Genomic DNA, 25,951 nt, shown 5'->3' on the forward strand with positions numbered 1-25,951 from the left:
GTGAAGGAAACATTTAAGACTAGAAACACAGTTATACTCTGCAATAGCCTTGAGCCTCTAGTCATTTTTTAAAAATCTTTTTTTCCAAGGAGCCAGACTTTTCATTTTTAAGTGGTCTTGAGCAACAAGGTTTTTCTTTGGACATTAGCTGCTTTTTAACACACTTTCAGTCCAGTCCTTACATCTGACCATTGTGAGAGGATTTCTTTCTTTCTTTTTTGTCTTTAAATCGCTTAACAGTGACCTGTGAATCATTCAAGCATAAAAAAAAACCTAATTCAAGGGATGAACCAGTGTTGTGTCTGCACATAACAGAGAAAAGAACCAATCTTAAACAGTATCTTTAGGCACTTTGTCAAAAGCAACACATAATTTGCTCCAGTCTACAAACAATGTTGAAGATAATACATTATGACAGGCAGGTATTCCCCAAGAGCTATTAGTCTACGTTGTGTGGAGTGTCCTTAAAACATCTGAGGAAACTGGACGAGGGGAAAATAAGAAAACATTGGTGGTTTTTTCCTTTTCATAGAATTCATTTGATTATGAATGCCGTCAGATTTTGATCCACTATGCAACACCATCTCTAAGCTTTTGATTTGTAACAGCTTCATTTTTCATTCTTCAACTTCCTGCTAATGCAGGAAAAGCATGCCTGGATAGAAAAAACACAACGTGCACACTGGCAGTGATGGATTGGCCTCCCCAAAGCCAGAATGTCAACATTATTGCAGCATGGGGTCATCCGTATATGTATATGTATATCATCCCTAGTGTTTCCATGAATGCACTATGTTTGCACCATTGTAAAATGTTATATTTTACAATATGTGAGGTTACGACTTCTGCTTAGCAAGATGCGATTTGCACAGCATTACTGAAGCTTCTGACACCTAATGCTTTCATAAAAAGTTTTTTTTCCCTCACTGTTCTTTGTGATAATGACCTCTAGCAAGAGCACAAGGCAAAAGAGAAGGTGCAGAGATGGGTGGTGGCATTAATTACCATGAGATCGGAGAATTATGGTAGAATTAAGGTAGAATTATGGTAACCGTAGCAGAGATGAGAGCAGAAACTGCTCTGAACACAGGTTGAAGTACAGCTGAAGATGAGGTTGCTCTGCTGCATGCTGAGATGGATGCAATGGAGTCAAAGAATAAAACTTAAAAAGATAAACTCCTTCACTCTGAGGTCACTAACCTTGCCACAGGAAATTGAGCCACACCTCCCTTTTTTATTTCCAAATGGTTCCATTAGTCAACTAAAGGTCAGGTGACGAGAAATAAAAGTTTTGTTTGGCAGGTTAGTACAATGTGAATAATCAAAAGGAAAAAAAAAATCACAGGAAGTAAAGGCACTCAGTCATAAACATACATTATGGCTTACAACGCTGCTCCCTGCTCACTATATTAGTTACATATGTTTAGCAGGAACTCTTAAGTGCACGATCCTTTTAAGAGGACATGTTAGTGCCCTCAGACAGTAAACTGGAACCTCTGCAAGCAAACATTCACCTTATTAACAGAGATCAGCTGTATAATTCGAACCACATAAAGGTATAGTCTAACTTTATCTTGGTAAATTAACATTTTAAAGACTCACTTTTGAATTTTCTGTAATGTAATGTCTTAACAATGTTACCTATAAAGAGTCCACTTTATCTAAATTATAAAAAGACATCAAAAGTTGGTGTTTGCAGTATAGAAATCATTTTCATGTATGGTCATGAAGAATGATTCACCTTTCTGCTAATGGTCTTAATATCCCGAGCATTAGATTTGTTGTACAATCATTTTTTCTGTTTTTAAAAACACCTTCACATCCAGTTTGGTGTGGGTGTAGCTGCTGCTGCTGCTGCTGCTGACAGACTCTGGAGATTGCCATGATAAACTATTCTTGGAACAAGCACATTGAAATATGCCACTTCAGATATGTTCACACTATAAGCCTCAACCCTAACGCAAATCATCTGTTCCCCTTTGTTGACAATAACAATGGACCAATCCTGTAAAGCTACTGATGTAGCATTTTTTTCTTCACCAAAGTAACACTTGTTATTGTGTTACCAAGAAGACGATAAGAGTGTGCTGCCCAAACAACTGACCAGCTGATCCTGAGACTACAGCCATACTGCTATAAAATTTAAGAAACCTACACGTTATCATTACCCAACACGGATATATTACTAATATATTACTAAGCTTTACATGCAACAAAAAAGGCTAGTTTACTGAAAAGCTCCTCTGGTTTTGTGCAAGGTTTGAAGTGCTTCGCTTTCCACACAGTGAAGCATAACAATGAGCAGAAAGCTACGCAATATGACACAGAAAAACAAAAACAAATAAGAAAAACAAAGATTTATTTTGTTTTCTGGTTATTATTGACACAAATCTAACATGGCTTTATACAAAGACTTGCTTGCACAAATACTGTAATGTGAATCCACCAGTATGAGGACAAAAACATGCGTAATCACTGCTATGCTCTATGCAAGAAGACAGTGCCATTCATTATTAATGCTGCTGTGGGAAGACAAAAGGAGACACTTTTCCCACATACACAAACAAAGCAGTGGGACCATTATGAGAGTAGTAAATGGTGTGAAAAAAAAAAGTTTTGCTGAAACAGAAATAGGTCCTCAGTGAGCGCTGCTAGCATAAGGTGTCTCACCGACTGCTCATTAGTGCTACTTGGTCAACACAAAGTATTAAAAGTGCAATGGCTGTGCACCCAACCAATACTGTGCAGCAGTGAGGTGGCAGCTGCTTCTCTTTTTACTAATGACTCATCCACTCTTGCATTCACTGAACCCTGAGAGAATTTTCTCCATGGCTTTTGAAGAATCTCAACTTTCAAGAACCGTTGCATATTTGTGACTAAACAGACAAGCATTAGCATCAGAACTGTAAACTTGTCACACTTCAAACGCCATGAAACGGACCAAAAAACAGTGCTTTCACGTAACCGGCTGAACTCATCCATCAGTCAGCTTCAGCAACCCTCATACAGCTGCAAGCCCTCAGTCCCACTAATGGACATAGCCAAAAGTAACTCAGTATGTTGTGGGACATTAAAAATAACAAACTGGGGCACTGGTTTGCTCACTGGGCAAGCCCAGGCAGCCCAAACGCAAGGCCCGGGTTCAAAATCGCCTCAAGGACATTTACAACACATCTTCCCCCTGGTTTTTCTTCCAGCTTCCCCATCTTCTCTCCACTGTCCTTACAAATAAAGGCTAAGATGAAAGATCCCTAAAAAAAAAAAAAAATCTGTCCTGTGGCGCAATGAGCAACTTTAATCCATCAAAACTCAACAAGTCATGCAACTCTTCTCTTATATTCTGTGCATTACAGATTTCATCTTACCTCAACTTCCTCATGGTGGCTTTTTATTTTTATTGTTCCCTGTTCCATCCCACAGTCAAGTGGAATTACCAAAGAAATTTCAAAGCACTTCTTTTTTTATATTGCACACCTGGATAGGTATTATTCAAATGTATCTAAAGCCAAAAAGTAAACATGTGGAAAGATGTGGTTTGTGCCATTAGTGTCATTTTTAAAGGCTGCATATTAGTGCCTAAAGCATGGTAAACCTGGTAAACAAAGACAAAAAAACATATCAGTAATATAATTCTAACATCTCCTGGATGTATCTGATCATGTCTTTTTCCTACAGGAAAACATAGCAAACGCTGCCCTTGTAGCAGTTTCCCTTTAAAGCTGAGTTCTTCTGCATATCATTCATAGTTACAGTTACTTTTTGCGACGAGGTTCGATACTGTTGAGTGAATCCCCCCTAAAGGAGATGGTGGAAGCTAAACGGCACAATGCTTTTCAGCCAGGTTTCAAACCCTTAGATGAGCTGACAATAAGCAAATAACAGCGAAGGCTTTCCCTGGTACAGAAGACGAAAACAGTAAAAAACACAAAAGCAAGCATCAAACTTCACAGTTACAAGTCCAGCGTAGCCTGAAACTAGCTAGTTAGTTTGTAGCGGAGGCCCCATAACACAGGAAACACCGCCGTACTAGGCGCGCCTCTAACAATTCCCAATCCACACACACGCACACACACACAGTCCTCTTCCTCACAAAAGACAGACAATCCTTGTTCTGCATTTCATGCAAACCAGCTGGCACATTCCCCACTCGTAATATTTGCATTCCACTAGCTTTTGGCAAATTTGACCACGAGATCCCACGTACAGCCCCACGGATGGGAAAAACTCAGCCGTTCGCTTTCTAATCACAAATCTTCCCTAACTTGTTCAATCTGAGAGCAGAGAGCTAGGGCGAGCTAGCGATGGAGCATGCAAGTTTTCTTACGTACCAACTCCATACTTTTCCTTTTTAGTGGGCACCCAGCGAGACATTCTCAGTGTCGAGGCTTCCCCGAGTTGTCGCTCTGCCTGTTAAAAAAGGTCCAGATGTGACCTCTTGTTATTAATGTAGACTTCTTTTTTTCAGTTTTCTCTGAGCTTTGGGGAGTTACTCCGAGCAGCCATTTTCCACCAGTGACAGGACGCTCCGCAAGGGGGAGGAAGGGAACACAACTTTTTCACCCTGCAGGCGTCCTGCGAAAGTCGCAGCGCTGGTCGTGCTGTGACGGACGCTGCTACATGACTACTGAGCTGCATGAATGATTAGATGATTGCAGGTTAATCTGCAAGGGCGTAGAGGTATTATTATATCATAAAGGAGTTATAATTCAAGGTTGATGTTAATTTTTTTTAGTTATTTTGTTTCAATATCCACATTACGTGGCTACAACGTTTATGTTAATATAAAAATATGCTAATTGTATAATGCAACATTATAAAAAGCTACCTAAAGACTACTATATGCAAATGTTATAAGAAAATCAGATTTACCAACAGGGGAGTGAATTAATAAATGCGATGATAACTACAGAAGACTAAACTTAATAATAATATCACTAATAGTGATAGTAACATCCATTTGTGTCAGGTTTAAATAAGTGCTTCATGTGCTTTAGAGGGTCACTGAAAATAATAGAATAAACGCACAAATTAAACATGCTTCAGTCCTAACGTTTAATAGTTGACTGTAGCATTGGGAGACTTTTTTATTTTTAATTTTGACCTCAGAGTGCATGGTGTTGAGGTAAAACACGTTCACAGATACACACACTATACTCATCTGATTGACTCCACCGCAGGTTTAAAATACACGCGGTCAGCGTTCATTTCCTTCCTTGTTTGCGCTTAATGATAAAGGCGACCGTGATATTTCTGAGCAGCAATGCGCCGAATTAAGCAATAGAAGTGGCCCCTTAAAGCTGAGGGTGCTAAACAGATGATACAGAAGTGATGCGTCTGCTTCACACGCTCGAATCTGCTCAGCTTTATTTATCTTTTCTGCACAACTGACGCATCCTACTCTTAGATGCACAAGTCTCTCAACTTATGATGACCCCCCGCCCCCACCCCTACGGTTCACCATCCCACAAACACTTTTCTCCATCCCCTTTCCTTTCTCCCTCCTCTTCAGGTTGTCATATTAAAGTCGTGCCAGCAGAGGGGGCTGCCGCTTTCAGACTTCTTCGCCTATAAAAGAAGTTACCTTTCGTCTATCTGGTCAAATTCTGTCTTTTACTCAGTTGAGTTTTTCCATTTGTTTTCGTGTTATCTCCCAGGCTGAGCAGACAAAATTATGCAAATTGCTTCAAATCATTGTATTTTCATTCTACATGCGGCTTCTCAGCTTAAAAACGTTCCCTTAAAGCAGGTCATTGCAAATGATAGACATGACATCTCTGTCTTATCTTTGTCTTTTTTTTTTACATTTGGAAAATGTAATTCCACCCAGTGATACTGAAGTTGTTTTGAAAGCCATGTAGGGACTGGTAATCCACCGAGAACAGTGAAATTCATTAAATATCAAAGCGGGTGCCAGTTTTCTTTTCTTCTTTTTTTGTTGTTGGAAGAAGTTGCATCTTTGCAGATCTGCGTTTAAAGATTAAAGATGCCCCTGAATAAAATCTGAAGCAAAATCCTTCTCCCAGCAAGTTTTCCCACCTTGTAAATATCCTTCTCTCATGCATTGCGTGACATCATGTGGGTCACAGTTACTTACCCAAGAAACACTGGCCCATTTTAAGACAGTCTTGCTAAAGTCACATGGCTTGGATAGAAGCTTGAGGATAGCAATGCCTCATCATCAGCCACCAACCACGAGATCACAGGGAAGAGACGAAACAGGGGGAACTGAACAAAGAGGATTTGCCAAAGCAGTAAGTGAGTCGTGGATTAACATGGATAATCTGCTCATTAGTGATGCTCTATCATTTGAAAGGACTCTTGAATGTCAGGAAGTTTGCCTTTTAAAATATTGAATACTGTATTTGGCTTGCCGTAACCTAAACTCAGATGGTTTAATCCCTACATGATGAATGTTAACTATGTTCTTTGTTTAAATGGAGCTCTTGTTACGTCAGGCATCACATCAACAAGTGTTTGTTTTTCAGCCCGCCTCTCCCTCTGTCTCTTCCCATCTTCCTCTGTGTATTGGATGTTGAGCCCTTGTGCTCAGTAACTCTTTTGTCCTCCAAACCTTCCCTTATACTGCTACTTGCTGCTTGGCTGGAGACAGTACCCGCTAGCACCTACTTTATATCAACAAAGACAGTGTTTACTTCCTAAACACTAAAGAGTGAGAAGAACTGGATTCAAGTGAAAAATGACTGTACGTCATTAACTGGTGAGTAACACCACCATCATGGAATGAAATTGATAATAACTGTTGTGAGTCTTATAACCTAAAATAATATATCTGAAACTCTAATTCTGAACATTGTTCTCATATGTTCTCAAAACAGGAACTGCGACAAAGATGACCTTGATCATTACTGTAGCTGCTGATTCCTTGCAGTGCATTTCTAGGATGACTCTTGTCAAGAAGTCGGCTTGAGCCAGGAGTTTCTCATTAATACCTCCACAGTAAACGGCTTTTATTGAGGAGCTGAAACTTGAGAGCTGTGAGTGGTAACCTAAGCTCCAGAGGGATGACTCTCCGTAGGCCAGCTGCCCACCTAAGGAGGACTCCAGGCTGGAGGAGATCAGGAGATGAGTCCTACTGGGAGAGCTTGATGTCAGAAGGGCCCGCTGTTTCTCATCCACCACGTGCACCGCGGCCCCAGAGCGCCATTGAAGGTGGCCAGCTGGACAGCTGGCTAGAGCACCTGCAGGCTATGCAGAGCAAACTTAAAGCCCCAGCTCATAATCAGACTCGAGGGTTCAATGACCGAACAACATCCATGCCTGTTCTGAACAAAGAGCCAACTGGACGTGCTTGGAGACACACAGGTTTTCCCTCTTTCAGCAGGGTCTCATCTTCATGTGAGAGTTCAAGCCTATGTGACAGCTCTCTGGGCAGCCAGGAGTCCCTCCAGACTGGGTTTTTTTCACCTCCGGAGCGCAGAGGAAGTTGGGAGAGAGCCCATATCATGCAGGCTCCAGAAAAGGAACAAGCCGAACTTAGTTATCTTTCTCCAGTCAAAATTGGATGGCTGCCAATCCAAAGAAGAGTGATGATGGTTGCAGACACTTGCAACCAAAACCAATTTTTGGACCATGCTCCCGGCCATGTAAGACACATAACACCTGGTACAAATTAAAAAAACCGTTTGGCAATAGGATATTTTATGAAATTCTTTTATCTGTAGTTAAATTAGTGAGGACTGAAGAATGTAGAAAAATTGAACAGTTGCACTCTGCACCTTTCTGGAAAACCAGTTAGAGTAACACAATTTTAAAACAAGCACTGGCAAAGATTTAGCTTGGATTTGGCATTGGCATCATCTTGAATTGTGTGATTTTTGCATGTTAGTGTTGTGTATGCTCATGGAGTCTGAAGCTAAGTGTTTTGCAATGGAGGTGACGGTGCTTTGTGGCAGGCACTGTAGAGTAAAACACACAGAGTGCCACAGAGAGCCATTTGTAGTCAAGTCTCTGTTACCCAGGAAGAAGGCAGCGCTCTGGCATCCTTTGAAAACAGCTTACTCTGCAGGAACTCAGTGCATTCTCAAAAGGTTTACGACTCATTTGGAGCTATGTGCTCTGTGCCCAAAGAGAGAAGCAAGTCAATGTACAGAAATAATTCAATAGGAGCATCACCCAGTGATCTGATAATATGGCTTTCAATTGATAAGTTGCTGTGCTGTAGAGATCTGACTGAACTGATGCATTAAGTAGATCCCTAGTGACTCCTGACTGATAAAAATGAGGCTGTTTATATTTTCAGTTGTTTCCACTCTAAAAAAAAAAAGCTCTGAATGATTGTGGTTAAAACTTAAAACTTTAAGGGAGATGTGCTTTATTTAGGAAAATAGATACTCTCATGGCTGTTAGTTGACTAACTTTGGTGCCAGTTAGATTGAAAGCCAGAGGAATCAGCTAACCTGGTATTGTCGGACAGACATGGACTAGCTATACCTTTTCCCTTTTCAGTCTTTCTGAGAAAACCTGTTAGCTAGAAGTTGGCTGCTGTGATAGCATCATATTTACCATGCAGGTCTTAGTCAGTATACAAAAATAGACATAGCCTCTTTGACTGAAAACATAAGCAACTTTGGAAGTGCTTTAAACATGGATCCTTTCTAATGGCCACTGGAAGCAAGTCTTTTGCTAATGAGAATAAATCTGGGAAGTTTATGGGGAAAACAGACCGCTTCCCCCTTCGATCATCTTCCCAGTAAACATATTCCCGTTGAGCTTATGGTGTCATTTATTAGTTTGAAATCTTACTAAATATAACATGATGCACATTTTGTACCTTTTGGCCACCATTAGCATCCAGAAGGACAATACAGTTGGGTGTGCTTTAGAGCAGGTCTTCTTGTTAGTGACAGCTCACTTAAATCATTAGTTAAAATTAATCTCTGGCTCTCTTTTCATCTTCCTCCCATTGCCCCCCAACCCGTCACAGCAGGTGGCTGCCCCTCCCTGAGCCTGATTCTGCCCGACTTTTCTTCCTGTTAAAAGGGAGTTCCTCCTTCCCACTGTCACCAAGTGCTTGCTCAAAGGGGGTTGCTTGATTGTTGGGATTTTCTTTACCTTACCTTACCTTATAAAGTACCTTGAGGGGACTGCTATTGAAACTGAATTCAACTACCCTATCAAAATGCAGACAGATTAAAATCCACCTCACATAACATCTCTTTTGGAAAAGCTAAGATGCTAACAGCCAAAACACTTCGCAAGCCAATGGATGATCTCAAAGTGGCTACTTCATTTCTTTTAAATTACTCAAGAGCACAATATCATCATCATATCATCTTAAGAATGTAAGGACACATTTTCCCACTCTTTTAAATGTATCAAACACTGACAAAAAAAATCAGTACTCCTAGATCAGTGGTTCTCACAGTGTGTGGCGCAGAGTTCTTAAAGCTGGGGCACAAGTTACCTGGCAGAAAGGTCATGCGGAACTAATGTTTAACATCAGAATCACTTTTAGGGCGTAACAAAGAAATTTGCAGCAGTTACGTTAATAATATGCGCATCTGCTGTAAAACTGCAGCTGCATGTGTAAGTCGACAGCCGCAATAAAGAAGTGTACTGAAAAGTGCGAACATGTGGTCGGGTCTGTCATGCATCGTTCACAGTGGTGCCGAAACCCAGGATTGGGTCACTAGAAATCTGACAACATGTTCGCAATTTTCAGTACACTTCTTTATTGTTGCTGTTGACTTACACATGCGGCTGCAGCTTTACAGCTGCAGCCTACACACATCAACAACAACAACAGGATCTAGTTCATTCTTTTTTAAGCCATGATTGGGGGTCCCGCAGACCACGCCCCGCCACAGCTCTGCAGTCAGAAACAGGCTCACTGCAGCCACTAAGAGTGAATAGTATTAAACTCTCACTAAATTAAATATTTTTCATCTCTGTTCACAAGTTTCTGGATTTCTTTTTTTATAAGACTAAAACTGAGCTTTATTGTTCCATGTTGGCAATTTTCACATTCTGTTTAACTTGTTCCATTTTTGCAGAAGTGGCGCAAACTAATGAAGCAGTCTAGTGACAAAAGTTACAAATAGTTGTTTGAAATGAAAGTTGTTGGTTTAAAACAAAAAATACTGAAGGATTCATTGGGAATAAGTTTATTATCTAAATAAAGTTGCAGCCTGGCTTTTCTGTCATTGTTTTGTTTAGATGGGGCCGAAAATATTTCTTCGTGCCATGTGGGGAACGATGTAAAAAGTTTGAGAACCACTGCCCTAGACAGTTATTACTAATGTAATAGTAGGTTTTTTTGTAATTTCTCTGTCACACTCTTTCTTTTTCCAGCTGAAACTGAAACAACCCATCACTCCAACATTTCAGAAGAATCAAGCAACACCTAAGGCACAGAGTACGTATGCAATTTGCCACTTGTATAACAGCTGGGTTTTCAGCTGAGTGTAGTAAAACAAAAGTTCAGTTATGCAAATCTATACATTATGCAAGTGTTATAACTGAAAACCATACATAAAATAAAAGATTTAAGTAAGTAAGTAAGCTATTTGTCTGTCACCAAGAAACATAATTAATGGCATAATAAATATGGTCATAGGGTAACTATAGGGGCTGGGTTAGCTAGGAGGAGAACAAGAGCTTATTTCAGGGCTGACTTGCCACACAGTTTACTTGCCTGTAATCAGCTCCTTGCAGCAGTGTTGCCCCTGTCCTTTTTCAAATGTTCCACACCGACTGGCTGGATGATCACTTTAAACGACATCTTCTAAAACAAAGTCAATTTCAAGAACAACTGATCGTGACTGTTGTGCCATGGTGTTCTGGCAGTATTGCAGGCAAAGGAAATGGGCACTATTAGGCCTGAAAAGCTGATGAAAAAGAGGTAGGGGCTGGCATGGAAACGAAAGGGCAGAAAGATGAGACTGAGAGATGCTGACTGACTGGAAAAGTGGCCATGTTAATCTTTGAGCATGACATCTAGCTCCATCTGGGTTTGATCTGAGGTTTGATCTTTCAGCCTTGTTCTTGTTTATACATAGATTATCCTGACAGGGCTCAGGCTCAGAAATCAAAGAAATCCATTCATGACTTTGATAGACAGCATATTTTCAAAGATAAGTAAACCTCATTAATATCTTATAAAGGCCTAATTAAACTGTGCCGATTAAGGTGGCATGACATTTTGCATTTATTATTATTAACCATTTTCAAATAGTCTTTGATATAGGTTAGATTGCCTTTTCACAATCCAGCTGTTATTTACCGTTTAGTTATAATTTCTGTGCAACACATACTTTTTCTAGAAAAACTGCATTTAACACACAGCTTTTCCCAAGGTTTTCTGAAAACAATAATAATTACCTCTCAATTAAATAGTCCATAAATATCGTTCAGTTGAACAAAATAATAAATAGTCAGGTGCACACAATGGCTGAACTCAACATCAATCACCACCAGTGAGTTGAAACAGGAAACAACTATCTCTATGAAGGTCTGCATCCAAATTTGTTTTATTGCTAGTCACTTTTGCTCAGCTGCCAGTGGATTTAAGTACACAATTTCACACCCGAAACCAAATGAATTTTAAATCACAGTTATTCCAATAAGAATCAACTCAGTTGCGCTGGAACTAGAAAATGTATTTCTCATTATTTTTTTTCTCTCTCTTTCTGGTTGTTGCTGACAACAGAACAAGCAGAAGTAGTTTTAATCAGAGCTGAGGTCTCATTGCAGACATTTAGTGCCCTCTGCCTCCATAAAAGTCACATTTAACAAACTTGAAATGGTCTGGTGTTAATGAGCAAATGATAATAAAAATTGGATTGTGTGCTTCAAGGGCCTTCATGTTAGGACAGGGTGGCTAATTTTCACCCTGCTCACACTAACGTTTTGGATAAAACTCATGAGGATGATGAATAAATTGGGAGGGCGGGAACTCCAGATGGGTATTTGCCATATGGCCTTGCTTCTTTATTTTCCTCTGGGATATTAAGGTCAGCTGTTGATTCAGGGAAATGGCAATTTGAGCTCAGCTAGTAGAGGTAATGAGAGAAGCTTTTCAGGGTGGTGGGGCGGGGGCTTTCTACAGACAGAAAAAAGCTATGTAATGATTAAAGCAGGTGAAAGGAGGCGTTAGAAGGGCCAAAGTCCTTTAGGAAGTCTGGGAAGACATTTGTCTTTAGGTCTAATCTTGTTTGCAAAGCTCTGCAATTTTCACCTGCACTCTCATTTTCTCCCTTAAACTGAAAAAAAGGAAGAAACCCAATACAGATTACACGCACAAGGGTTATCCCAAAGTGAGAGCATGTTACCATGGTAACAGCAGCAGGTGGAAACGCAGCCAGGCAAGCAGTCAGGGTGGCAGTCAGGGCTGAGAGGCAGACCAGTCAAGTTGCTGTGTCTCCTGGGTAAGGAGACAAGTGACTCTGGGGTGGTGCTAAATTCACTTTGCTGTGCCAGTGTCAATTATTGACAGTGTCAACATTGCTCTACAGTCACAGGAATACATGACTTGCATGTTTGTGTGTGGCAAAGACAGAGAAAGAGAGAGAGAGTGCGGGCGAGTTAGGAAGTGAGAGTATGTGTTGTAGAGACTGTGACAGTGGATCATTTGTTTTGCCTTGATACACAGATGCAGAGGTGGAGAGAAGTCACGCCACTGCCACTGCTCTGGGTGTGAAGACGTGGCAGACACCTGATCAAGGCGCTCCTGTTATTAAACAGGTAACTGATAACAGCTTTCAGAATATAAAGTACCACATAGGTTAGGAGACAGTTTTACAAAGGTAGGATTTGATGATGATTGCTATTACTGGGCCCATGTATGGCTGGAGATGCAAGGTATTTCTTTTTATATAATTAAGTTTTGTTGTTATTGTTATCATGCTCCCTTTTGCTCTTTTGCTTAGACCAGAATCTCACATTTCTAGCCAGGCTTGGCTATGTATATATATATATATATATATATACACACACACACATATATATATATATACATATATATATACATATGTATATATATATATGTGTGTGTGTGTGTGTGTGTGTGTGTGTGTGTTTTTTTTTAGAACCTTTACTTTACCAGGAAGTAAAACTCTTAAGATTGCGAACGAGGCAGACATAAGCAGAAATAACATATTTTTCTAATGACAGGAGAAACTAGATTATAGAATTAATCCCTTGAAGGATTTCTAAAGATAATTTATTGAATTAAAGCTTAAAAACAGACAAATAAACGGAACAGTGGAAGGAGAGAGAGAGAAAATGGTTGCAGTCTACAAATAGTATCTGACTTGATCAAGACAAAGTTAAGAATGAATGTCATGAAGTGATCTCTTTGCTCTATGGATCTATAAAGTTGTGCTAGATGATTTTTCTTTCTGGCAAATTGTTTTGTTTTTCCGTTCAATTCAGCCATAGAGTGCAATCGCTATAGTCACTTCAAATCAGGTAAAAACTCCCCAACATTGTAGATAATAATCCTGTGACACAACAAACCCCTATGAGAAACCACTTGCCAACGGTGAGGAGAAAAACAAAACTTCCTTTCAGCAGAAATTTCTGGCTGCTGAAGCCACAAGTTATTGCTAAACCAGACTCTGGGAAGGTGTTATCTGCTGTGACTAGTTAGAATGAGGGGAAAGCAAAGAAAGAAAGAAATGAAATCCATAGATACAACAAACAATATAGGTAGAAACACTCAGCAGGTTGTTTAGGCCCATAACAGCAAATCAGGAACATGAAGCTGTGGATTCAGTTAAACCTGCAGAAAGTACAGGAAGGGAAAGAACACAGAGGACAAAAGCACATACTACACAAGAGAGAAGGCACAGTAATGTCATAAGGAAACCAAGGTTAACACAGTTTAACAGGTAGTCTTTACAAACACAGCACAAAATCATGGTCAAAGCAGTGGTGTGGACTTCCTTAAAAGAAAACTGAAATGGCTAAACTCCTTTATGGTTTATGCACCTTTGATAAACGAGGGAGATATGTCTTATTATTTAAAAGAGGGACATATCAGTGTTTCTCCATGCTCCATAAACACCATCAGAATGCTCCAGCCTAAGGACCAGAATCTTTGCTTTTCGCCTGTTGAGGATAGAGTCTCATTGTTATTCTGTGAGGGATAAGTCACGCTGTGTGCTGGCTTTGCCTGCTGCTGCTTCCATTGCCACTGGGGCATTCAGTGTGTCAAGCATGGGGAGAGTCATCTGACTAAAGAACAAACAGCAAAGCCCTGAAGAAAGACAAGACAGTTGACCTGTTGTTGAAATGTAATATTAGAAATATGTCATGTTGTCAATATTTTATGCCAAGTTATGTTTCATTTTCTCCATATGCCACTTAAAAGCAGCAGCACAGATGTAGATAAATGTGAAGCACGTGTTTTAATGTGTTGATGTATGACAAATCATTAACCATAAGACATCATCAACAACAGTAGGGTAGGACTGGGTTTTCATATATAATTAAAAATCTTTATCACATAAAATCTCATTTGTCCGCATGCTGTAGGTGCCAGAAAAGCCTAGCTTTCCTGCTAATGAAGGGGACAGACCTGTCGGCTGGCAAGCTCTGAGGAGGGGCTGGAATACCAACAGGGTGTCAGCTTTCCCTGGAGGCAGTAAGACCAACGAGCTCCCCACAGGGACCAACTCAGACCCTAATAGTAAATCCCTTTTGATGAAAACAGCCAGCACAGAGGCCCTCAGGCATCCTCTGGTGAATCGCACAACTTCTGCAACAGGCCCAGTATGTGGGACAAGCAATAGTCCGCAACCTTCAGACATACAGACAAACTCTGCTGTGGGAATCCTCATCCCTCAAAACAAACCTGGCTTCTCCTCCATCACCATCTCCTCCAGAAAAGTGAGCAGAACAGCTAGTCTACCTGGCTCTGATACCAGCAACCACTCTTCCCAGTCACGTGAGTCTCCTTCTCCACACAGCAGCTTGGACCACCAGCCCATGGACCCAAACTCCAGGCATTTAACAGTGCAACGGAAAGCCACTATAGTCAAAGTAACAGAGAAAAGGGTGATTTCAAGTCCTGTATCAAACAGAAACACAGCACGGACACCACCGGGAACCAATGGTCTGGACACAGTGGTCCACAGAAGGAAGGCCACCATTATCAAAGTGACAGAACACAGAGAAAGCTACAGTCCAGGCAGACTGAGGGCCAAACACCCAGAGTATAGACACAGCTATAGTGAGGGAACATATATGGGCAACAACACATGGAGTCAGGAAAATCATTCACAAAATAATGAAGAACCTTCTTATCGTCATCTGAATTTTGTCCCAAACTCTGCAGCACCAAATACATATACTTCAGATCCAGAGAAAAATGGCTCGCGGCATAGATCCACACTGAGTCTTTTCCTAAACAACCCTCCTGGTGTAGCAGCACCCACTTCCTCAGAGTTTTCTCCCAAGCCTGTTGGACAGCGATTGGGGAGGCTGCACAGACCACTGAGCTGGTATGGCAATGTGATTGGACACACTGAGACGAGCAAGGAGAATTTGACACAACCATCTGCCAGGAAATGGAGCGTTGGACTTCCACAAGAGACCGATATCAACCCTTTGAACTCGGACAATAGTTTCATCAGTCCTGGAAAAGCAGTGAAAAGATCAGGTCACCTTGTGGCAGACATACTTAAGTCAAAGGCCGGTGAAAAAGAAAGATTGCCACTACCAAGAAGCGCTATGCAGACAGAGTCCTCCAGTCTGACTCTCATCAAGGCCCCGGGTAGGTTTCTCTGTCCCACTTTGGGAGCCTTCTTGTCAGCACACATACTCCCTCAGTCTCTGATCTCCATTTTCAAAGGATGGCAATGTCTAAATATGCACTTCCTTTGTGCCATTTGTGTGTTCTAGCTTGAAGTTATTGCACACCCGTCTAGGTTTGATACAGTCTTTCACTTTTGATGTTTTATAGGCATTATTAGATTGCAATGATATTACTTCTTGATCTGCTGACACGAGCCCAATTGTCACTCACGGAAGATGTCTTCGCCTGTGTCGAGCAACATCAGCTAGACGCAAAGGCGCCCATCAGCACCTAGATATGCATTCTCATTTTCACCTTTTTTCATTTTCCCACGCATGCCTTTGCATGCATAATCTATTCCTGCCCCCTTTTCACTGGCAGCACAGGGAAGGAAGGGAAATCACAAGCTGCTAAACATGGTGAAAATAAGGTATTAGAATGTGTTAGAATCTGGTTTGGCGTTAAAGCCCTGCAATGCAGCAGTTCTATTTGTATGTGTTTCTTTGCGCTAATCAGGTTGTGGGGACACAAATCTGTTCACACAGTAATATTGTGGGGACTCGGGCCATCTGGATGCCCAAAATGAGTCTTAAAAGTTTTCTGCTTACTTTAAAATAGATCTAACATGCATTTTCTCACCTTCTGTCATATTTACAGTTCTGTGCAATAGTTTTACGCCACCACCGTTTCCTTATATACTCAGAAAATAGGAAATAGGTGCAGTGATTTTTTGACAACATATATGGAAAAAAGTATGTAAGGCAAAAACAGAGTCTGTACAATTGTAACAAGCCTGAAAGTCAATATGTGGTATGACTACTTTTATTCTTCAGCACAGCCTGAACTCTCTCAGACAAGCTTTCTTGTCATTTCTTTAAGTGGTCTTCTGGAAGAGTTTTCTGGAAGGCTTCTTGAAGGGCATTCAAAGTTCTTCTTTGGATATTGGCTGCATTTTGTTCTGTTACCTGTCAAGATTAGAGATGGGAATCCATAAGAATTTAGGGATTCTGATTCCATTATTGATATCACTTATCAGTGCAATTCCTTATTAATTCTCTTATCGATTCTCATTGGGATCTCACTGGCTCCAAGTAACCACCATTGCTAAGCAGCAATAAATAAATTACATTCATGCAAATTAATTGCATGCTGTGGGTCCAATGTTTGTGCATGTTTGTTGAGGTATTTCTCCTCTTTGTTGTGATCAGTGTCAGGAGTCGTTACTCAAAAAAGTAACTACACATACTTAAAAGTAATGCAGTACGTTACTTAATTACTACCAGGTTTATGTTACTCTGTAAAATTGAAACAAACTGTCTCATAATCAACATTTCATGATATAAATCTGAGGCAATAACCCCACAAACCAACACAAATCCCCAATTAGGACACACAACTTTAATATCTTTCTCTCAGTAGAATACAAAGCTGGCTGCACAAAACAATGGCAAAAATCAGCACAAAAAAGAGATCAGCACATTGATTCTGCTTTAGAAACACGAGCAGGTAGAAAGGGCGGCTGCAGTCTGACTGCTCATCTGTTTGTTACTTGTTGAAGTTCAGGGTCTGGCTGCTGGGGTCTACATTCATTCAGCTTTCACTTTGGAATCTTGGCTAGGTTAGCGTTAGCTATCTGTGCAGTTGCTTGCAGAGAACCAAAGTTGTGTCCTGGGTGCAGTTTTCCACTTTACCATTTATCACTGACGGCATATATGATGACTCTTCAGCAAACAGCAGGTCCTGTGTGAGGTCTTTGGTGATTCTTTTTCCTATTTCTAAGGGCATGACTTGCAGATACTATTGAAAATAGTTTTTTAGCCTAGCATTCCTTTTTGTTCAGGTTTCCTCACATTCTTTTTAAGAACACACTGCACAACATTCAGAAATAGACAAAGTTTTTGGGTAGCAGCTCTTCAGGAATATCTTGTTGTTGCAAAAAATAACATTTTATGCCAGTCAAACTGTGTCATCATTGTCATTTTTCAAAGCTTCAGCAAACAAAGGAGAAATACTGTGTTTTTGACAGGCTGCCTGCCAGTGACAAATTGCCTAAAGATCCTATTCAAAATGAATTCTTTGCTAAGTTGTCTGTTATGTGTAGACACAACACTGGTTTATCCATTGAGTTATGTGTATTTTTTAATCCTTGAATGATTAATAGATCAATTTTAATTGGCTTAACAAACAAAAAAAGAAAAAAAAAAACCCACAAGGACTGGACTGCAAGTGAGTGAAGAGCAGTCAATGTCAAAAGAAAAACATTTGAAAGAGCTATTGTGCAAGGCCACTTTAAAAAGATTACAAGAAAACTCTGGCTTCTCAGAAGAAAAACATAAAGAAATGAGGGGTGGCTCAATACTTTTACACAGTGCTGTATGCACACAGAGAGATGGATACTACTACTAAATAAATATTGCCACTAAAGTTTTGAATAATGAAGCTAAAGTTGTTACAAGTAATCTATACGAGCCAAAAGCTTTGTCCTCATACTGATTCTAATTCCTTTCTGCCTGTAGCATTATATTAGATGCAAAAAATATTCTTGGCAAGAAAGCAAATAAGTGTATTTTCCAAAAATCTCAAAATTTCAAGTTAAGTCTTCACAGTGTGCAGTTGTTAAAAGACTCAGCTGGAGCTATCTTTTGGAAAATCTGAATATCCAGGTGAATAAGTAAGAAGATCAGGGAGTCTTCTGCTGAGCAACTGTGTTTCTTGATTCATGATGTCTTTTCTCTGTGTGAAATTATTAATTATTCTTTAATCACATTCATTAAGAGTGTCATCAATTAATTACAAGGCCCTAGGCAACATCATTTAAATTCAACGTTTGTTACAGTCAACCACCAAATGAGGCAGGATATTATACAGTGCAGAAATCTGCACCGAAGCAGGAATGATAGCTCCGAAACAGCCACTGTCAATGTTTTACTCAATCTTCAGTTACATCAAAGCCCTTTTGGATTTCAGATCCTCACTCCCAACAGTCTCCAGAGGAAGTGACTGCCCTCAATGCGGCTGCGATCATAGCAAATATCAAACTCCAAAGACAACTTAGTAAGAAGAAAAATCCAAGTGGCGATTCTGAAACGGATTCCACTGCATCACCCCAGGGAAATTCTGGTATTATTACTTCTCTCTTCCTCTAATTATATATATATATACTCATAATGTCTCACTGTATAAAGCATTTATCTTCATTACAATAAAGTAAAACTATTGGTGGTTCAACATTTTCCCCCCACACCTATACATCCTTAATTTAATCAATACTAATATGGTAAAATTCCTTGACTTTTACATACTGTGCCAATCTGGTTCACTCCAGTAATTAATATGTCATGGAGACCCAGGGGGCTCCTGAGGAACTGTGCATTGTAGTCAGGCATGTGAAGCTAAGCCATGTGTAAATGAAAACACAAAGTAGTTGATTTCCTCTGTCTTGATAGTGACAGATGAGGGAGAACGTGCAAAGCAGCATCCTAATCACAGCCGACGCCTCAACCGGCCTCATGCTGAATTTGTTCCACTGAGTCTAGATGCTGAACAGTCATCTGAAGCTGTTTCTCTTCAGGTGGGTTTATTTTCTGTGCTAATAAAACAATTTTGAAAAATTGATTTCATTTTCTAAATAAAAATGCCAAGTCCAGAGCCACAGTGTAACCAGCCAGAGTAACTTCCCTCTCCTAAGAGTTTTTGTTTTAGGTTTACAGAACTCACAAGGCAAAACTAGCCAGTGTTTTCTTATAAAGGTTCCAAGAAAAATATAAAGAAACCACTGTAATACAATTCAATATCAACAAAAAAGAATGACATATTTATACTGGCTTTAGGGTTTTTTCCACGACATGCCTCACTGTGTATGCTCAGGTGCATGGGGAGTTTGAAACAAGGGTTGTGCTTAAATGTTTTGTCAAGAAGAGCAATGTATTTGTGGTTTTGGCAGGACGCGTTGCAGAGGTCTAGACCAGACTTCATTAGTCGTTCCCAAGGTAGAGTGCGAGAGCTGGAGCGAAAGGCACAGGAGAGAAGGAAACTGTCAAATTCAGTAGGCCCACAGTTGGAGAAGGCACCCAGGCAGAGGAGAGCTCTCAGCACTGGGTCTACCTCTCTGAACGGTAATGCGCTAGCAGCCAGCCTCACCTCTTGTCTCCAGTGTACTGTCCATTGTTTCTGTGCAGCTGCAGTGGCTTTTTGCCACACGACTAATCATACATGGATACAGATTTAGACAAAAAAGGGGGGCAAAGGGGTGTTTGTCAGTCAGTGCTGTTTTTCTGAATTTGTGAAAACATTTCTTTTCTAATTAAAGTTAATGATAATATCTCCAAATATTTCCAAATCCACTACAATCAACAACAACAACAAGCCAGTATTACATTAATATTTTGTAGTAGCTTTTTCAGGAATTATTTCATTGAAATAATGAAATTAATTGAAAAACCTGGATAAGTAAGTTTAATAACATAGATAAAATGTTCAAAATGTATCATATTCAGATTGATTACATAACAGACTATATCCTAAGTAAATCACCCTGATACACTTTATTACATTTTCTTTTCTTTTAAATGTAGTTATAGATTTTGGAAACAAAAAGTGGCACACCAGGTGAAACTGTGACTAAATATAATAAAAGCAACCTGAAGTAAGATGTTAAATAAATGGTTTTAAAGATTTAACAGAGATTTTATGGCTTTCTCTGCCCTCTACAGGCTACAACAGAAAGGTGCACCAATGTCAAAATACCAGCTGGGAAATCAAAATGATCAGTGGTGTAATTACAAATGCCCTGGAGAATGTGACACTCCTATTTCTATGATGGTTTCCCAGAATTAGAGATAGGTGATGGTGCAAAGTGCCTTGAGAAACAAAAAGAGAAGGTTACATGCTTTTTTTTTTTTAAAGATAATCTTATATGTTCAAATTCAATGACTTTTTTATGTTCAAACAAAAAGGAAGTGTTTTGTCTATTCTAACTTGTATATAAAAAAAGACTGACTGCAATGCTTTGCCCTTGTATGTGTGTGTGTTTCTAGGTAACCTTTTCACACACAGAGACAGAGCATTTTCTAGGAAAGAGATGCAGCCCAGATCCAAGCTGTGAGCGCCATCTATGTTTTTACTTTGGCTCACTATCAGATGCTTTTACTTTTTAGGCTTGTATCACTCCTGCATGTCTAGGCAGAGCCTTCCTCAGTGACATCTCCCTACAAATATGCTGTTTTTATCTGTCGAAACTTTTATGCATTTTTTCCTTAGGCTTTGTCTTATTTTCCTGGCAAACTCACAAAAAATTAACAAGCTGACACAGTTGTATACACATAGTACTGAGCAGATGTTTTTTCACCACCCCTTTTTCATTTATATATGTATATATATTTTTGCTGAGCCACTTAACAGTGACCTATGAATCATTGAAGCTTCAAAGAGGCACTTCAAGGTATACCTTCGAGGAATAAACCAGTGTCGACACATAAGAGCCAACTTAGCCAACCAATTTTGAATTGTGTCTTTAAGCACTTTGTTACTAAAAGCCTGTGGAGGCTCTGGCTTACAGGCAGTGCTTTTAGGTTGGGAATCTTGTCAAATTATGCCATCCCACTAGATTTTGATCCAAAAAACCAATACCATCTGTAAAACTTCTCATTAGAAACAGCTTCATTATCAGGATGACAATGATCTTAAACACACTGCCAATGCAGTAAAAGCCTACCTGGACAGGTTGGCAGTCTGTGGCAGGGTCAAAACAGAGCAACAGACAACCATTCACACCTTTGACCAATTTAGAATCACAATTAACCTTATCCTACTAACTGTATATTTGGACTGTGGGAAGCCAGAGTACCCGCATATAAGTGTGACCCCCCCACAGGGACACGCAGAAAAGTTCTGGACAGAGGTTGGATTCAAACCCAGAGTGCTAACCACTATGCTATTGTGCTGCCAATGTGGCACATGTTTGTGTAAATCTTCAATAAAATTTCCGATTTTGCTACCAAATAATGATGAAATAAGGGGTGACTCAAGACTTTTGCACAGTAATATAGTTCCTAATAAATGTTTTAGGTTTTGTTTGTTTTTTGAGAACTGCAGATTCCAGATCTAAAACACCATTTTTATTTTTGTACAGGACACCTGCAGAGCTCAAGAGACAAAAAGAAGAAGAAAGGAGGGAGGTCAGTTTGAACAACAGATTTCGAGCTGAGCTTTACAAAAAGGTAAATCCTCTACCTATTTTTCACAAAACAATCACAAATGAATCTATCAATTTTGACCTAATGGATGTCAAAAAAATTGTTTAAAAATAAAAGTAACTTGATTTCTGTTCAGGAACACAAGAGAATAAATGTAATTCGACATCTTAACCAAACAATAACAATGTGCTTTACTTTTTTCTGCTTTTTTGTAAAACAGTACATTTTAAAGTTTGTGGATAACAACAACAGGTAAATAAAAGATGATCAGTTAATGAGACAACTCCACCTAACATGAGTTCAAACCATCTAATTCTAGTTGTCATCTCATTAAATATAAGCACCAGACGTTGTTACAAACACATATTTAGGTAGAACTTACGTACTGAGTCATCAAATCATTGAACATGGAGAATAAAGCAAATAACCACATAACTACTGTCTGGTAGTTATCTGCCCGAGACACTGAACAGAACATTAATAGCATGTATGACCCACAGGCAATTGAGCAAGTAATAACACACCTTTCCCTTACAGCTCAATTAAACCTTGGAAAGAGTGAAACATTTTTGCAGTAATGGCAAACACTTAAGGGTTTCTATGTTAATAATGCAGCCTTGTCTCTCTTCAGAACGATGCCGCTGTTGAAAATAATGCAGTAAAGTGGGCACGTAATCCATTATAATTAGCTGAAAAAAAAATGGATTTGAGTGGGTCGCACGAGGCTGAGTTTAAAGGACTTTTTTGATGAAAATATCAGGGGGCATATCACATGGACAGCCTTTATTCTATTCTCTTGTGGGGCCCTAATATCAAATTATAACAGATAAAAAGACCCACAGTTACTGATAAGGTTCGTCATCTGCTTTTGGAGGTCTGAACAATGTTTTGGTTTGTTTTGAAGTAGAAAATTACACTTTAGTTATTGCATGATCCGCCAAATATTCAGTGTTGCAATAAAAATCTAGCTATAGGGAGAAAAATCTACTTTTAAATGGTTTACATAATTTAATGATTTCATTTTTATACGGTTTTTAGAGTACTAGTTGTTTGTTAATCTGATGAAAAACAACAAAGAAGCTTCAAGCATGTAGCAATGTAAAAAATTCTTTACATAATTAAATGTCCGCTCTGATTGTTTACAGAGAGACCTACAATAGACTGACTTTTTACGCCATTGCATGATTACTTAAACTTTCCTTTACATTTATATTCCACTAGAGGGCGATGCTGCCTAACTTTTCTATTTTCTTGCACTTTTGCCAAAGGATATGTGAGAAAACCTGATCTTAAAAATCAAGCTTCAGAAGCATATTTGTCATATTTAGCGATTGCTAGCGAGCATTCTTTTTTGCCCATTTTATAGTCAATAATTCTGACCCTCTAAAGAAGTGAGTTTGATTTAGAGGAAACGTAGTCTCTCTTTCTCACCCTGCACCCCACACCCTGCCTCTCATTATGAAGAGAGACTGTGAACAGTCTCATTGTGCTGAGTGTATGAGCCCGTGTTCCTCGTGAAACAAAAGGCCCTTCAGTGGCAGAGAAATCCACAGCGCAGTGCCACCATTCAGCCGAGCCTGCAGACAGAGTGGGTACCCACACACAGCTGCTCCTCCCACACTGCTGCTGTGGCAGATAACGCAGGGAAGAAGGGCTATGATGCCAGAAGATCCAGCGGGTCTTGAAAAAGGAGCTGGAAAGCTTAACAGTTTGGGTGAGAGGGTGGCATGTACCAGGAATCGGTCCTGTTTCTGCACATGACCTCTGAAGATTAAGGAGCATGCTAGGAGACTTTTGTCTGGACCGGATTGGTTGTCTGTATATAGCCTTTATTTTGTGATATGTGTCAGCCACTTGTGTGTTTTCTTGTTACAGAAACTGCTGGATCAACTTCTTCAAAGGAGCAACAACTAAACAACTGACCACATGGATGAAGATGTAGAGAAAGGCATAAAAGACTGAGACAGTGAACTTTGCCCTTTGTCAGTTTAGTTTATTATTATTCTAGAACCTGTCTTCTTATGTGGATTAAAAGCATATATTCTCATAAAAGTAAAAAAAGACATTGAACCTTAATGCAAATTTATTGCACTTCCTGATCAAGCAATATGTAGTAAGCAAAATCAGCATATCTCACTATGTGACCTTATCACAGATAAATCCAATTACATATTTGTTCATTCTTTTGCTCTTCTATCCAAATCTGGGAAGGATGTCCTTCTGTGCTTGCTTAAAACACGTTAAACTGCTTGAAAAGCGAACAGTGAACACACTCGGACAGGGTCCTTATGGATTCTAGAAACATCTTCAAATCAGCAGTGCCTGCTGTTTAAATGACCTTTATATGCTCTGTCACGTGGTTGTCCTAGCTACCCTTGTGGTATGCAATTTCGAATAAAGGTTGTTGAAGGTCGAAAGTATGAAATCATGTCTGGACAGTCTGTTGTGGTTTTAATCAAACATCAGCCTCGCCGATATGGTTTCGATTAACTTGTGTTTATGCAGTTTGTTGTCTTGTTTGCACTTGATTGCAAGCTGCCTTTGTTTTGAGAATACTCCATGTAATTGGATGCAGAACAAGCGTCTCACTGTAGCAGTGGCGTCTTCTGACAGTCACTTTCACATGATACCATGTGATGTGAAGCAGCGATGTAAGACAAAATCATCCATTATGCTTCACAGTCCAATCCAGGACAGTCTTTAACCGTCGACTTCATTTAACATCTAATGCTGAAAGAAGCGTGAAGTGGGCTCTGCCACCATTCGATGCCAGATGGAGGAATGTGACCTCTTTACAGTGGAAGCCCCCCCTGTTAATGGACAGTTCAACTGAATGGAGCCTTTGTCTCTGTCATTGTGTCATGATGGACCAAGCCTCGCCGTTGCAGATTCATATTTGTGTGTTTTGATCCAGAATGAATATGCAGTGAGCGAGGGGTGTTGCACAACAACGTGATGATTCTGGGTAAAGCAATGTGTCAATATTTATTTTTAGAACAACAGACAACAGAGCAGAAGATCTTCTCATTACTCTCAATTGTCATTTTTCCTCATTTGTCTTTAGGTTTGTGCTCCTCCGTAGTCCAGTCGTTTCATCCGTTGTAATTTTCACTGGTGTGTAGGGAAAACAGATGGTTGCTACTATTTTTATAAACCTATTTTCATGTCTGTGCAATTGCATGTGTGGGTGTATTTGGACAGTGGGAGTGCGTTAATAACACCATTCATGGTGCACAATGATAATAATTTGAGACTAGAAGGACACTTGTGTAGCATGGATGTTCTTTAAAGAAGATAATTGATCGCATGCATGAGGCCTTAGTTAAAGATTACCTTATTTTACCCTTGCAACTGAGTGTGTGCATATAAAAATAGGCGTTATGAAATTATTCGCACATCAACTGACTCTTAGTTGATTCTACATTTATGTGCTTTATATCTGAACAACTTTTCTGTTTCAACTTTTGTAAATGTGCTTTGGGAAGTGAAATTCTTTTCCATTTTGTTTCTCCCAAAATCTTTTTCTCGTTGTTGCATAGGTAAGATGGAAGGACGTTCATTAATCATCTGTTCTAGCACACCAACAGAGAGCCCTGCTCTGTGTATCGCCTTCCTTGCAAGCACCCCTTGGTTCTTAAAAAGAGCAAACGATCAGCTCTTCGGTTTGACTGAAATAAGCAAGCAGAGTGCTCCTCAGTATTCATTTATTTCCTTGTTTCATCTTGGAGGCAGAGTTTTGAGAGGTTTCTGTGTGAGGGTGTAGGCTTTCACACTGCGTTAAGATAACAAGTGGATACGGCGCAGTGACTTTACCTTAAGCCTTAATGCTGGAAGCATGCTGGAGCCCTACCTGAAATGCTAAACAACCTGATGCGGCGCACTGCAGAGTGCACATCGCGAAAAGCATAATTGAGCAGAGCGCTTTGGGTCTATCAGATGGCTTTCTGGTATTTTAAAATGTAAATGTGTTGAAGTAAAACCACTTTTTTGTGGCATGCGC

At 39.8% G+C, this 25,951-nt stretch overlaps 2 protein-coding genes across 7 annotated transcripts in view; one reads left to right on the top strand and one right to left on the bottom strand.

Annotated features, from left to right (window-relative positions):
• The window catches only part of dock1 (dedicator of cytokinesis 1), a 191,301-nt gene extending 186,797 nt beyond the window's left edge, over positions 1-4,504 (bottom strand). For both annotated transcript variants that reach the window (XM_063482824.1, XM_063482823.1), the window contains exon 1: positions 4,329-4,504. In XM_063482824.1, coding sequence (XP_063338894.1) covers positions 4,329-4,371 — 43 coding nt within the window. In that variant the 5' untranslated portion in view covers positions 4,372-4,504. The remainder of the gene's footprint in view (positions 1-4,328) is intronic.
• A 1,670-nt stretch (positions 4,505-6,174) lies between these two features.
• lg8h10orf90 (linkage group 8 C10orf90 homolog) lies at positions 6,175-25,909 on the top strand. 5 transcript variants are annotated; one of them, XM_063482826.1, is made up of 12 exons: positions 6,175-6,251; positions 6,486-6,718; positions 6,837-7,604; positions 10,312-10,375; positions 12,611-12,702; positions 14,497-15,736; positions 18,725-18,877; positions 19,204-19,328; positions 19,701-19,872; positions 20,794-20,857; positions 21,888-21,975; positions 23,827-25,909. In XM_063482826.1, the coding sequence occupies exons 3-12, from the start codon at positions 7,023-7,025 to the stop codon at positions 23,863-23,865; spliced, it is 2,619 nt and encodes an 872-aa protein (XP_063338896.1). In that variant the 5' UTR covers positions 6,175-6,251; positions 6,486-6,718; positions 6,837-7,022; the 3' UTR covers positions 23,866-25,909. The 5 variants fall into 5 exon arrangements, with proteins under 5 accessions (XP_063338896.1, XP_063338897.1, XP_063338898.1 ...); XM_063482827.1 differs by having other exon boundaries at positions 6,486-6,703; XM_063482828.1 differs by lacking the exon at positions 20,794-20,857.
• The last annotated feature ends 42 nt before the right edge of the window (positions 25,910-25,951 follow it).

This window comes from Pelmatolapia mariae, linkage group LG8, assembly GCF_036321145.2.
Source record: "Pelmatolapia mariae isolate MD_Pm_ZW linkage group LG8, Pm_UMD_F_2, whole genome shotgun sequence".
In the NCBI taxonomy this organism is placed as follows: domain Eukaryota; kingdom Metazoa; phylum Chordata; class Actinopteri; order Cichliformes; family Cichlidae; genus Pelmatolapia; species Pelmatolapia mariae.